The sequence below is a fragment of the Bufo gargarizans genome, chromosome 9 (genome assembly GCF_014858855.1).
Source record: "Bufo gargarizans isolate SCDJY-AF-19 chromosome 9, ASM1485885v1, whole genome shotgun sequence".
NCBI classification, from domain to species: domain Eukaryota; kingdom Metazoa; phylum Chordata; class Amphibia; order Anura; family Bufonidae; genus Bufo; species Bufo gargarizans.
Genome location: NC_058088.1, coordinates 163,965,833 through 163,980,725, shown reverse-complemented (window position 1 = coordinate 163,980,725; position 14,893 = coordinate 163,965,833). Strand labels below are relative to the sequence as shown.

General features: G+C 41.6%; 1 protein-coding gene across 1 annotated transcript in view; it reads right to left on the bottom strand.

The window, feature by feature from the left end:
- ADGRD2 (adhesion G protein-coupled receptor D2) overlaps positions 1–14,893 on the bottom strand; it is a 381,627-nt gene that overhangs the window by 313,895 nt on the left and 52,839 nt on the right. Inside the window, exons 5-6 of the mRNA XM_044268542.1 lie at positions 9,782–9,877; positions 9,336–9,424 (exon numbers count right to left, since the gene is read on the bottom strand). Of these exons, the coding sequence (XP_044124477.1) occupies positions 9,336–9,424; positions 9,782–9,877 (185 nt within the window). The remainder of the gene's footprint in view (positions 1–9,335; positions 9,425–9,781; positions 9,878–14,893) is intronic.

Below are 14,893 nucleotides of genomic sequence, written 5' to 3'. Positions count from 1 at the left end.
TCAGAGTGTTACTGGGATTGATGTTGGTATTGGAGGGAGGATTTTTTGAGGTATTTTTCCTCTGTGAGTATGTTGGTCTACTTTTGGGTTTCTTCTTGATGTTCGCTTTAGCTTGTATATAGCTTCCTTCTGCTTCAGAAACCTCAGACTCCGATATGTCTGTGTATTCTCTCCAATTTTCTCTTTGTTTATAGGGAAATCGTCCCCCTTGTTTCTTGGGGTAGATGTTCCCAGTGTCAAAGTCTTTCTTGTCTCTATTGTATTTCCTATGCGTGCGTTCTTTAATTTCTCCCTGTAAACTCTCTACGTTTTTTTGCAATCTCTGTTCAAACTCAGTGAACTCAGGTTTGGTTCTAAATACTTGGATTTCTTGAATCTCTTTTTGTAATTGTGATGTTATTCTTACCAGTGATTTTTGTTCATAGTCTAAAAGGTATGCTTGCATCCGCAGGGAGTTGTCGGTTAGGAGAGTTTCCCACCCTTTTATGAATTCACTATCGTCTTGATGGGAATTCGGCGTGATATTGATTCGCATCCCCCTGTATACGATTTTTTGTTGAATGTATGTATCCAGACTAGCTGTTTCCCAAATTGCTCTAATGTATCGCTTGTATGTTTTATTGATTTCTTGAAATGCCTGATTTACGTCCAGACAGTCCACTGGTAAACTGGCAGTAGAGAACACCTTTCCAGCTTCAGCCACCTTTCCAGCTACAGTGAGGTGTTGTATACCGCGAGGTTCTGTATACTGTGGGCTGCTATACTGCTCTACTATATACTGTGGGGTACTGTATAGTGTGGGGTGCTAAACTGCATACTGTGTGGTGCTGTATACTATAGGGTGCTATACTGCATACTGTGGGGTGCTGGGGTGCACTGTAACACTAGGGTGAGCCGAGCCCTGGTCTCCTTCCTGCAGAGTGGTGCCCACTTCCAGCCTGAGCCCAGAGCACTGATCCTGAGCCGCTGGAGTCTTCAGAACTGGAAGTATTTACAGTCATTCACTGGACTCTACCAGATGTGTGGATTTTTTGTGTGTGTGTTGTGGTGGAGGGCGTGATTGCATGCTAGGGTGTGGGAAGGCGGGATCCAGGGGGCCCAAGTAAATTTTTGCCCAGGGTCCAATCAATATTAAAGACGGCCCTGGCAACCCTACAAACACCCTACAATCGTGTCGTAGAGGGGCCAGTGGGGTGAGAGGGAGCCCCCTCTTTCTCTCTGACTACTTAGAGGCTGCAATCAGCAGCAGCTTAAAGGAGTTGGCAATTTTCTGGACCAATGTGTATTTAAGATGACTATATGGCACTAATGTAGCCTTTGTTGCTAATATTTGCCATTTGTTATATTTCATAAGCCATGTCCCTTGTTCGGCATCTTTAGACTATCATGGGGACCCCATACCTCTCAAGCTGTCCTGAAACGAACAGAGCAGCAGGTCGGACATGCACACTGTCGCTCCTGCTGCTTCATTCATCTTTACGGGAGTTCTGGAGACAGGTGAATGTGTAGTACCCCAGACCAGGGGGTACTACAATTTTTGCACTGTTATATTGTATTGCATAATGTATTTTATTGGTTTATTTCTGGCCATAGCTACCAGCCTGGATGGCATGGTCCTGCTCACTGCCAAGAGGGGGACTTCCTGTCCAGAGTCAGAGAGGAGAGGAAGTAATCTGCAGTGCTCCCGCTCCTGTTACCAAATTCTCCAGAGAGATCTACTCCAATTGTCCTCAAATAATGCCTTAGATTCCAGACAGCAGTATGACCTGCTACCATCACCACTGAAGACATTGCTGATAGATGTGGGACTACAGTCAAGCCACCAATCACCAAACAACCACGAGGTCAGTATCACCTAAGTGCAGAATTGCAGCCATCCGACCTGCCTCCATATCCTTGCTGGTGTCAGAAAAGAATTGCACTTTAAGCTATTATGCAGTTATCTACTTTGCACTTAGTAAAAAAAAAAGACTTTGTTACGTTTAACCCTGGCCTCGTTTATCAGTTCTATAATTCCAATTCACCGATCCTCAGGGAGAAATGGCCTGAGGCAGTACTTCATGACACAACACTTCATCAGAACCACTCCTATCCTCTACACCAGCTCCTCAGGGGGTCACTGTAAATGCAGAACTCCCAAATAGATAAATGGAAAGGCACTGAGCGTGCCCAACCTAACGCTCTGAGCGTGCCCAGCCTGCGCACTCCATTACTCACTAGGGCAGAGGCAGCAGAGCGTTTAATGCGCATGCGCCGGCCCGTACATCCCGATATTTTGGCAGTTTACTTCCGCCGGCTAGATCGGGATGTACGGGCCGGCGCATGCGCATTAAACGCTCTGCTGCCTCTGCCCTAGTGAGTAATGGAGTGCGCAGGCGCAGGCGCCGGATTGGTCATTGACTGGAGGATGGTATCTGAAGAACCGAGGGCGGGCCAGAGGGGTGAAAGGGGAGGGGTTTGATTTGAACAGCGCCGTGGAGCCTGGGCACCGGCCGCATAAACGCCGCCCCTGGGCACCTTCAGAACCCGATTAGCATATGGAATAAAAGTGTTTTTAAGAGCGAATAGGCGACGGACAGCAATATGAAAGGTAAGATTATAAAATGGGGAATGTAATGGATATCATCATGTTTGGGGTGTATAATGGTCATTTTAGGTGAAAGACTCCCTTTAAGATTCTTGCCCTTAATGTAGAAGATTGTGAGTTCAAATCCCTATAGAAGCTTTTTAAAAGTAGAGGCTAAATAAAACTTAAATACACAGGGTGTTCCCAACAGTGAAAATTTTGATTTTATTAAGAAAAAAATTGAGCAAAATGTAAAATATGATCAAATAACACCCGTGTTAACATACACCAATCTATTTAACTTGTGTAACCAGTATTTTAAAAATGTTTCTGTGGGGATTCGAACTCACAACCTTCTACATTACAGGTAAAAACTTAACCATTGGGCTATAAAGCTTAATGCTTAGTTACTGCTGAAAAACCTCATAGAAGTTTCTCTTGTATAATACAAGATAAACTTCTATGAGGTTTTTCAGCACTGAGCTCTATAGCCCAGTGGTTACGGTTCTAGCCTGTAATGTAGAAGGTCAAAAATAGAGGTTAACCAAAACTTAAATACACAGGGTGTTCCCAACAGTGAAAATTTTATTGAGAACAAAAATGGAAGCCTAGTACAGGCTGCAACTCATTTTTAGAACAGAGTGAACAGGGTCCGCGATGGTGTGGCAACGCCACATCCACCAGAACCCAATATCCACCTGTACCTCCTTTCTTGGGCAACCTTTTTCTATCTTCTGATCTTAAGGGGCACATATGTACTAGTATCAACTGATTGTAGTAGTGACTGACATCGTGGTAACAGATTCCATTTATATTGAAATAAGGACTTGTGTGTTGGTGCTTGGGGGGGTCCCGTGTGAGGTGTACACATGTATCTAGACCTTGTGAACCACATGGTTCTGCTTATCTTATATCATGTAGTCACTTCAACTCCCCAAAGAATTTTTGTCCCTTGCCTGTTCTGACATATTTTTAGTCTTATACAGTTGCAAGAAAAAGTATGTGAACCCTTTGGAATGATATGGATTTCTGCACAAATTGGTCATAAAATGTGATCTGATCTTCATCTAAGTCTCAACAATAGACAATCACAGTCTGCTTAAACTAATAACACACAAAGAATTAAATGTTACCATTTTTCTATTGAACACACCATGTAAACATTCACAGTGCAGGTGGAAAAAGTATGTGAACCCTTGGATTTAATAACTGGTTGAACCTCCTTTGGCAGCAATAACTTCAACCAAACGTTTCCTGTAGTTGCAGATCAGACGTGCACAACGGTCAGGAGTAATTCTTGACCATTCTTCTTTACAGAACTGTTTCAGTTCAGCAATATTCTTGGGATGTCTGGTGTGAATCGCATTCTTGAGGTCATGCCACAGCATTTCAATCAGGTTGAGGTCCGGACTCTGACTGGGCCACTCCAGAAGGCGTATTTTCTTCTGTTTAAGCCATTCTGTTGTTGATTTACTTCTATGCTTTGGGTCGTTGTCCTGTTGCAACATCCATCTTCTGTTGAGCTTTAGCTGGTGGACAGATGACCTTAAGTTCTCCTGCAAAATATCTTGATAAACTTGGGAATTCATTTTCCCTTCGATGATAGCAATCCATCCAGTCCCTGACGCAGCAAAGCAGCCCCAAACCATGATTCCCCCACCACCATACTTCACAGTTGGGATGAGGTTTTGATGTTGGTGTGCTGTGCCTCTTTCTCTCCACACATAGTGTTGTGTGTTTCTTCCAAACAACTCAACTTTGGTTTCATCTGTCCACAGAATATTTTGCCAGTACTGCTGTGGAACATCAAGGTGCTCTTGTGCAAACTCTAAACGTGCAGCAATGTTTTCTTTGGACAGCAGAGGCTTCCTCTGTGGTATCCTCCCATTAAATCCATTCTTGTTTAGTGTTTTATGTATCGTGTATTCGCTAACAGGGATGTTAGCATATGCCAGAGACTTTTGTAAGTCTTTAGCTGACACTCTAGGATTCTTCTTCACCTCATTGAGCAGTCTGCGCTGTGCTCTTATAGTCATCTTTACAGGACGGCCACTCCTAGGGAGAGTAGCAGCAGTGCTGAACTTTCTCCATTTATAGACAATTTGTCTTACCGTGGACTGATAAACAGCAAGGCTTTTGGAGATACTTTTATAACCCTTTCCAGCCTTATGCAAGTCAACCATTCTTAATCGTAGGTCTTCTGAGAGCTCTTTTGTGTGAGGCATCATTTACATCAGGCAATGCTTCTTGTGAAAAGCAAACCCAGAACTGGTGTGTGTTTTTATAAGGCAGGGCAGCTGTAACCAACACCTCCAATTTCATCTCATTGATTGGACTACAGTTGGCTGACACCTCACTTCAATTAGCTCTTGGAGATGTCATTAGTCTAGGGGTTCACATACTTTTTCCACCTGCACTGTGAATGTTTACATGGTGTGTTCAATAAAAACATGGTAACATTTAATTATTTGTGTGTTATTAGTTTAAGCAGACTGTGATTGTCTATTGTTGTGACTTAGATGAAGATCAGATCACATTTTATGACCAATTTGTGCAGAAATCCATATCATTCCAAAGGGTTCACATACTTTTTCTTGCAACTGTAGAAACAGAAACAGCCGGCACTCTGATTATCAGCCTCGCGGTGCTCGCGTCCAGGGTCAGCGTCCCATAAATCAATATGAAGTAAACGACCGACTCTCGCAGTAAGGTATGATCTTCAATCTTTCTTTATTTCGCCATATAGAGGACTGAAAAAACAACGTGTTTCAACTCACAAACTGAGTCTTTGTCAAGCACAATTTAAACAAAAACTATGGGATTTAAATAGTTCGCCACTGATGACGTCAATAACACGTGACAACAGCGTTGTCATGGAAACAAAATACAAACAATAAGCGGCAGACTACATAGACATGGAAAAAAGGTATACAACAAAATTGCTGTTGCAAGTAAAAAAGCTTGTTTAGGATATATTCATTGTTCCAGCTTCATAAAGGGAGATTTTTTTTACTCATCCGCACACAGGACAAAAATTCCCTATAAAAGGCTTTTTTACTTGCAACTGCAACCTTTTGAAGTGTCCATGCGGCCTGGTATATGTTGGGGAGACGTCGACCAGGATGAAGGACAGATTTTGTAAACATAAATTTACTATCAGAAAGAAAAATTTGCTGTTACCTGTTCCTTTTCATTTTGATCGATGTGACCACAACATCTCCCAGCTCCGCTTTCAGATGGTTGAGCAGGTACTGCCACCACGCAGGGGGGGAGATAGAGTACAGTTACTAAAAAAAACACGTGAGGCCTTTTGGATTCACAGGTTGCAGACCCTGGAACCAAAGGGACTCAATCGTGAATATGAACTAAGTGCCTTTTTGAAAAATACGAATACTGTATAAATATACTGTATAAAACATAAGTCGTTTTGTAAGGATATTTTATATCAAAATATTTGTATTTATTTGAATTTTTATCATGTATTTATAACTTTTTCTATTTTTTATTTTTTTCAGATAACCTGAATTTTTGAAAAATCTACTGCAGCTCGTTTATTCAATGTACACTAACAATTTATTAGGTCTATGTTTCTTTTCTTTGTGTTTGTGATTTAACATCCTTAGTCCACTGTGTGTGTGTATATATACATATATATATCCACATTTATATTGTCAGCATGTTGTTTTCCATGCATACATAGTCTGCCACTTATTGTTTGTATTTTGTTTCAATGACAACCCTGTTGTCACGTGTTATTGATGTCATCAGTGGCGGACTATTTAAATCTCATATTTTTTGTTTAAATTGTGCTTGTGAGTCGAAACGCGTTGTTTTTTCAGTCCTCTATATGGCAAAATAAAGAGAGATTGAAGCTCATACCTGACTGCGAGTGCCGGTCGTTTACTTCATATATATTTTTGGTCTTATCTGCTCTACTAAGCCATTCATGTCCCCTGAAGAGCCCTAAGGCTGGGTTCAGACCTGAGCGTTTTACAGCGCGTTCCTACGCGCTGTAAAACGCTCAACAAGGAGAAACCAATGCTTCCCTATGGGAATGGTTCTCACCTGGGCGTTTTACAGCACGTACGATCGCGCTGTAAAACGCCCGATGCCCCAAGAAGTACATGAGCTTCTTTGGGGCGTCTTGTCGCACGTTCCCGTACATAGACTTCCGGGAACGCGCGACAATGGGCGTTTGCTTGTCTCACTATGCGCAATTGCAAATGCCGGTACAATCGCGCATACAGAGCGCTCCTTTCAGAACGCTCAGGTCTGAACCCAGCATTATACTAAATTGGGCGAAATGCGTTGACACCGGGACATCAATTATAGGAAATATCACATAATCCTGTACTAACATTAATGTGGCAATCCTGTAATAGGTATTTCACTTTGGGAGTTGATACGCCTTTATTTTTTCTGTGCACGATTGTTTATTATTTTCAGCACTTACGGTAGCACACTATATAATTCTGTTTGCCAACAGACGATAGTTGGCTTTCTATCCCGCTGTCAGGGCCATCCAAGGGCGTACAGGAGGTTCCTGATACGGGATCGCCCCTATTGGGGCGGCTATTCCATCCTGTAGGCAGGGTTCTAAGTATAGGGCCAAACTTGGGGATAGTATTCCAATTATGAATTTGCCAACACCCCGGCCTACATTTCGCCCTATCTATCATCACCTATTACATGCTTTTGTTATATTTTTTTTTATTATTTAAGGGTGCTAGTCTGTGAATTACACAAAAAGCGGTCCGCAATATACGGGCACTGGCCGTGTGCACGCTGTGCTGCGGAGGCGGACTCATTGACTTGAATGGGTCTGCTATCCGCAAGATACGGCAAAAGGAGCCACAGATCGGAATCCCACGGAAACACTCTGAAGCGCTTCCATAGACATGTCCTATCTTTTGTCATTTTATGGATTGCGGACCCATTGAAGTCAATAGGTCCACATCCGCAGCACCGTGTGCACATGGCCAGTGCCCATATATTGTGGACTGCTATTTACGGTCCACAATACAGGCACAGAGCCCTTACATTTGTGTGAATGAGCCCTTACTCAGTATGATACCTATAGCGGCTGCACCTTCTTGGAGGGGACTCATCATGGTTAGATTAAATATGGCAGAGGCTCCTGTAAAAAATATTGGATGGTGGTTTTTCCCATGGCTTGGAAGATAGGAAACAAAGAACATATAAATGCATCTATGAACATTCCTGTCTATGTTATGTAGTGTAGCGGTGTAGTTTTACATATTTTTTCATATGTGGTGGTATGTGATATCAGGGACTTCTCAGACACAATGCAGATGAAATCTGCCATAGGCCAAGGTGGTGCCAGCAGCATTCTGTTCCTGACAAAGTAAATTATCTCTTGGAGCTATACAATATTTCTGCAGCATTATTATTTAAGAGACTGTAACTATTCGGGTGCTTTTTAAACAGTGGAGGTCTTCTCAAACCCCCAAGGATGCCCCATTCTGAGCGTACAATGGCTATTTCTAGTGTAACTGCACACAAGGCAGAAACACTGCAGCTCCACCACAGAGGAAGTGCATGCAGAACTTTTTGCAAATCTCATTCACACAATGTGGGCAAAATTCAAAGTAAATTGACCTAAGGTACAGATTGTAAATCAGCAGCATGTCAGTTTATGCTGTGGAATTCACCTCTTGCCATGCACAGGGTGGAATCTGCAGCAAGTCTTAAAGGGGCTTTGTCACTTCAGCAAATGGCATTTATCATGTAGAGAAGGTTAATACAAGGCACTTACTAATGTATTGTGATTGTCCATATTGCTTCCTTTGCTGGCCGGATTCCTTTCTCCATCACAGTATACACTGCTCATATCCAGAGGTTCTGGCCACCACTGAAGCACAGATATGAGGTGGCTGGGAATGGGAGCTGCTGTGCATGCAGTGCCTATGCTCGCTCCCACAGTGCCGGCCACCAGAGAGGCCAGTGCTTTTTCCTATAAATGTATAAGTGTGTGTGTATGTGTAACCCCTGGAAACGGGCAGTGTATACTTCAATGCAAAAATGAATCCAGCCAGCAAAGGAAGCAATATGGATAATCGCAATACATTAGTAAGTGCCTTGTATTAACTTTGTCTACATAATAAATACCATTTGCTGAAGTAAGACAACCCTTTTAAAGGGGTTTTCTGAGACGTTTTAACTGATGACCCATCCTCTGGAATAGGTAAACAGTATCAGTTTGGTGGGGGTCCGACACCCAGGACCCCCACTGATCAGTTGTTTTGGAAAGTTTGGGCACTCCTTCGAGCACCTTGACCTTCTCGCAGTATTCCATTCAAATGAACGGGGCTGAGCTGCAATACCAAACGCAGGCGCTATACAATGTGTGGCGCTGTACTTGGTAAGCTGTGAGAGGGCCAGCAGTGCTCACAGGAGTGCCGGTGCCTTCTCAAACAGCTGGTCGGTGGGGGTCCTGGGTGTCAGACCGCCACCTATCAAATACTCTGGCATAGGTCAGCAGTTCATTAGTTATTAAAAGTGCTTTAAGCAAAACCTGTAACAAATCTGCATGTAACATATACAGATTTTGGTGCAGATTTGTTTTGTATTTTGCCATAAAAATGCTGCAAAATATGCGGCCGTACCCCTGAATGCAAAAATACGCTGTGCATATATTCAATGTCATAATGTACTGTATAACGCTTCCATGTATGTACAGTGAATTCTCAATAGGATGCTATATGCTGAGCAATTGGAATAATAGTCACTAGCATAAGCCACAACTCACCACGCTGCGGTTTGCAATCATATTCACTTTGTTGGCGAAGGTTTGGTCACGACTCACTGTTTTGGTAGCTTGAAATTTCTTATAAACGTCTGTAATAAAAAAAAAAATAATTAACTAATGTACCTACTCTGTCTTACCAGACCCAATACCTACCCCGTAGAGTACCCCGTAGAGTACCCAAATCTTTTACACTCAAACCCTCCGAACTGAGATCCAATGTCAACAATATAGAACACATATACTTAAAAATCAATTAAACCTATTAATGTTTAATGTGCGGTGAGTGAGCTCTTCTAAACATTAGTGGCGGTGAAGTGGTTAAATTGAATTTGATTCAATATGACTCAGTCCTTAAACAGCGTGTGACTCACTCCATTGTGGAGCTTAAACTGACAAGATTAATGCCGGAATCGGGCCAATGATATTGACAGAACCTGGAATTTTACCTTTATTGTGGTTGCAAACAAATGGTAGTTCAGCGGAACACGATGTGTAGTTGGTGTCGCCACCGTTTTGCAGAATTCGACATTTTGATGAATATCCTGTATGGAGCATTAAATAAAAAAAAAGGGGGATAAGGTCTATGAATAATAAGAAAGTCAAAAACAACAATTTCAGTGTAGCTGCTGCTTGTATTCTTTCAGCCAAAATTCAAAACTCTAGAACGCTTCTCTTTTTTGGGCATAAAACCGTAATAAAACACTCTGCCGCTGCACCAAAATTCCACTGTGTGAACTGAGCCCTATAACAAAGCTTTTATGTTTGCACATCAATGACTAAGGGCTCATGCACACGAACGTGTGCTGCCCGTTGCTGTATTGCAGACCGCATTTGCGGATCCGCAATACACGGGCACCGTTCCGTGTGCATTCCGCATCATGGATGCGGACCCATTCTCTTCAATGGGTCTGCAAATCTGGAGATGCGGAACTGTACGGAGTGCTTCCGTGGGGTTCTGTTCCGTACTTCCGTTCCACAAAAAGACTTGTTCTATCTTTTTGCGGAACAGACGAATGCAGACCCATTCAAGTTGAATGGATCTGGATTCATCCCGGAGGTTGCCCGTGCAGTCCCCAATGCACGGAACGGCCCACCTACGTTCGTGTGAATGAGCCCTAATAAATAAACCAGATGTCAAGGAAATTATATTTTTATAAAGGTCCCTAATAATCTGTGAGACTTCTGTATTCTTAGGACATCCATCAGAAGTACAGTATTTATGCTCCAAATGGTCAGTGCCTATGACTGGTCTATTATGCCCATAAACTCCATCTTGTGCCCTAGTTGTTCCTATGTAGTTCCCTAGAGAAGGGGTACTTTGAAGTCTGAACATTTGTGCACATTTGCCTGTTTCTCCTATGCAAAGGCATCAACATTATACTTTATTTCACTTTTAAGGGTTATTGCATTGACTTACACTGTTCAATACTGTATAACTGCATTTTATGTTTGTTGTGATATATATCATGTTCATTTGCACTCTATTTGCATGGCACTGTGGAAAGGGTTAATGAATACTGAGAGACTTTTGGGACTTTCTAGCTAATAATGAGACAGTTACCATAAGAGAGGGAAATAGCCAGACTTGTTGACCACCAAAACCAGACGGGCTGACCTTCTGAAAGTCAGGTGTAGCTATGTTATTATGTCTGAAGGCTTGTTTTTGTCTGGAAAAACTGCTTTGTCATTGAGTATTACTGAAGCTCTAATGTAAGTCTATGAGAGACAAAATAACAGAATAAAGTGGTCTAAAAGGACAAAAGATGCTCAAAATCGCTAATGCTGTAGCACATTTCTACCCGGGGGAGCAAATCCTGCCCATGTGATCCGCTGCTAACAGCAATCCCCAGCAAAAATGCATACAATGGAGGATGCTGGCAGCGGACCAGATGGACCACAAAAACATCCTACGCAGGTCTTAAAAGCAGAAAATGCTCAAAACTCCATATGCTGTAGCACATTACTAACTGGTGAAGCAAATCCTGCATATGTGATCCATTGCCAACAGCATTCCCCAGCAAAAATTGCATACAATGGAGGATGCCCGCAACAGACCACATGTAAGACAAATGTGCGAATGAGGCTTATAAGAAACAGAAAATCACTGAAAATGGTGCACTACAATGGTAAATGTAATTGACAATATATGGCTAAACCCTCATACTGATATTAAAATAAGACTTTTGCCAATATATTCTTATTACAAGACAAAACATGCAATGCAACAACTCACTGCAATATAGAGTACAAAATTGCATAATAATTACAGGTGCTAAACTATAAGTGAGAGATGCTTGGCAAATCGTTTTGTACAAAATTATTTGAGCCCGTCTGCCGTACGTCAAGGCGATCTCTGTTTAGACGGGTTCCTAACACTAAATTCTACCTGTTAAGTGCCATGACGGCTACCATACACTTCAGGGAGTGTAGGTTCCACATGCATGCTGGGTCTGCTTCAATAACTGTCATTTTGGGTGCCAAAATGGCCTCCACTGTATCCAATGAGTGCAGGTACCAACATGCATGCAGGCCCACCCCACAACACCCCCGGCGCCAAATGTCCATCAAAGACTGCAGTGAGAGTCCACAAACTATCTCAATCCTGGTGCCAAATGGCTTCAGTGAGTGAGGGGGAGCAGGCCTGACTATATAATCACACTAATTATATTATAAATATATTCTTATATCAAGAACATACCGGAGCCCTCGCAACCCACTTTTTAAGGACCAGTTCAGGTCTGAAGTCACTTTGTGAGGCTTACATAATATAAACAACCCAAAAATGACCCCATTCTAGAAACTAAACCCCTCAAGATATTCAAAACTAATTTTACAAACTTTGTTAACCCTTTAGGTGTTCCACAAGAATTAATGGAAAATAGAGATACAATTTCTAAATTTCACTTTTTTGGCAAATTTTCCATTTTTTTTCAGTAACAAAGCAAGGGTTAACAGCCAAACAAAACTCAATATTTATGGTCCTGATTCTGTAGTTTACAGAAACACCCCATATGTGGTCGTAAACTGCTGTACGGGCACACGGCAGGGCGCAGAAAGGAATGCCATACGGTTTTTGGAAGGCAGATTTTGCTGGACTGGTTTTTTGAAATCATGTCCCATTTGAAGCCCCCCTGATGCACACCTAGAGTAGAAACTCAAAAAAGTGACCTCATTTTAAAAAACTACGGGATAGGGTAGCAGTTTTGTTGGTACTAGTTTAGGGTACATATGATTTTTGGTTGCTCTATATCAGGGATGCTCAACCTGCGGCCCTCCAGCTGTTGTAAAACTACAACTCCTACCATCCTTTTCTGTAGGCTGATAGCTGTAGGCTGTCTGGGAATGATGGGAGTTGTAGTTTTGCAACAGCTGGAGGGCCACAGGTTGAGCATGCCTGCTCTATATTATACTTTTTGTGAGGCAAGGTAACAAGAAATTAGCTGTTTTGGCACTTTTTTTTTGTTATTTACAACATTCATCTGACAGGTTAGATCATGTGGTATTTTTATAGAGCATGTTATTACGGACGCGGCGATACTTAATATGTATACTTTTTTTATTTATGTAAGTTTTACACAATGATTTTATTTTTGAAACAAAAAAATCATGTTTTAGTGTCTCCATAGTCTGAGAGCCATAGTTTTTTTAGTTTTTGGGTGATTATCTTAGGTAGGGTCTAATTTTTTGCGGGATCAGATGATGGTAATACCTAATATGTATACTTTTTTTATTTACTTAAGTTTTACACAACAACAGATTTTTTAAAACAAAAAAAATGATGTTTTAGTGTCTCCATATTCGGAGCCATAGTTTTTTATTTTTTAGGCAATTGTCCTAGGTAGAGGCTCATTTTTTGCGAGATGAGGTGACGGTTAGATTGGTACTCTTTTGGTGGGCATATGCCTTTTTGATCGCTTACTGTTGTACTTTTTGTGATGTAAGGTGACAAAAAAATTGTTTATTTAGCACAGTTTTTATTTTTTATTTCTTACTGTGTTCATCTGATGGGTTAGGTCATGTGATATGTTTGAAGAGTCGGTCGATACCTAATATTTTTTTTTTCATTTTATTTTTTGTCCCACTTTGGGACTTCAACTTTTGGGGTCTGATCCCCTTTACAATGCATTCCAATACTTCTGTATTGGAATGCATTGGCTGTATGAGTAATACAGTGTGTATTACTCATACAGATTCCTGCCTGTGAGATCCAGGGGGCTGGATCTCACAGGCTCGTCACAGGAAGGCATCCCATGCCATCGGGTCCCCCCTACTGCCGCACAGAGACCCCATGGCACCGCCGCCAGTCACGATGATTTGAGCAGGCACCTTGTTCAGATCACCGCCCGCCACGCGGCGGTGATCGGAAATACATAGGACATAGATAGGACATAGAATACATGCAATACGCCCTGTGTCTATAAGTACCAGGACATCAGGGCGTACCTGTATGCCCTATGTCCCAAACAGGTTAAAAAAATATATATTTTAAAAATTCAAATCACCCCCCTTTTCCCAAAATAAAAATAAAAGAACTAAAAAAAATAAAGAAGTGCACATCATAGGTGTTGCGATGTGCAAAAACACTATATAAAATATAAAAATATATTCCCCATACGGCAAACAGCAAAACGGAAAAAAGCGTCCAACTAGCCGATTCAACATTTTTGGTTGCTTCATTTTCTACAAAAAATTTTAATAAAAAGTGATCAAAACGTCATACACACCCCACTGTATCAATGAAAAGTTCAGATCGCCCCGCAAAAAATTAGCCCTCATACAGCTCCGCACACATAATAACAAAAAAGTTATTGGGGTCAAAATATGGCCACAAAAAATAAAACAGTTTTTTTTTCCCACTTTAAAAAAAATTGTTATCACTATCAAAACGCAAGAACTATACATATAAGGTATCGCCGGATTCGTACTGACCTGTAGAATAAAGTAAAAAGTCAGTTTTATCATACATCGAACATCGTAAATAAAAAACCCTTAAAACTGTGGTGGAATTGCTTTTTTTTGCAATTTCACCCGATTTGGATTTTTATTCCCGCTTCCCACTATATCATAGGCAATATTAAATGGTGGCATCGGAAAGTATTACTTATCCCGCAGAAATCAAGACCTCATATGGCTATGTGAACAAAAAATATAAATGTTATGGCTCTGGGAAGGCAGGGAGCGCATAACGAAAAAACTAAACAAAAAAAAACTCTGGGGCTGTAAGGGTTAATGCGCATTCAAACCTGAGGTTGCCCCACCTCCAGGCATAAATATACAGACAAAATCACAGAATAAAGTGGTCTAAAAAGCTAATGATGCACAAAACCCCTAATGCTGTAGCGCATTTCTATCCGAGGGAGCAAATCCTCCCCATGTGATCCGTTGCTAACAGCAATCCCCAGCAAAAATTCAGACAATGGAGGATGTCGGCATCAGACCACAAAAAAGCAGAAAATGCTCAAAACCCCATATGCTGTATCGCATTACTGACCGTATACGGAACGCAAAAAACGTTTGTGTGAGGCCTCATGCACATGACAGTTGTGTGTGTTGCGGTC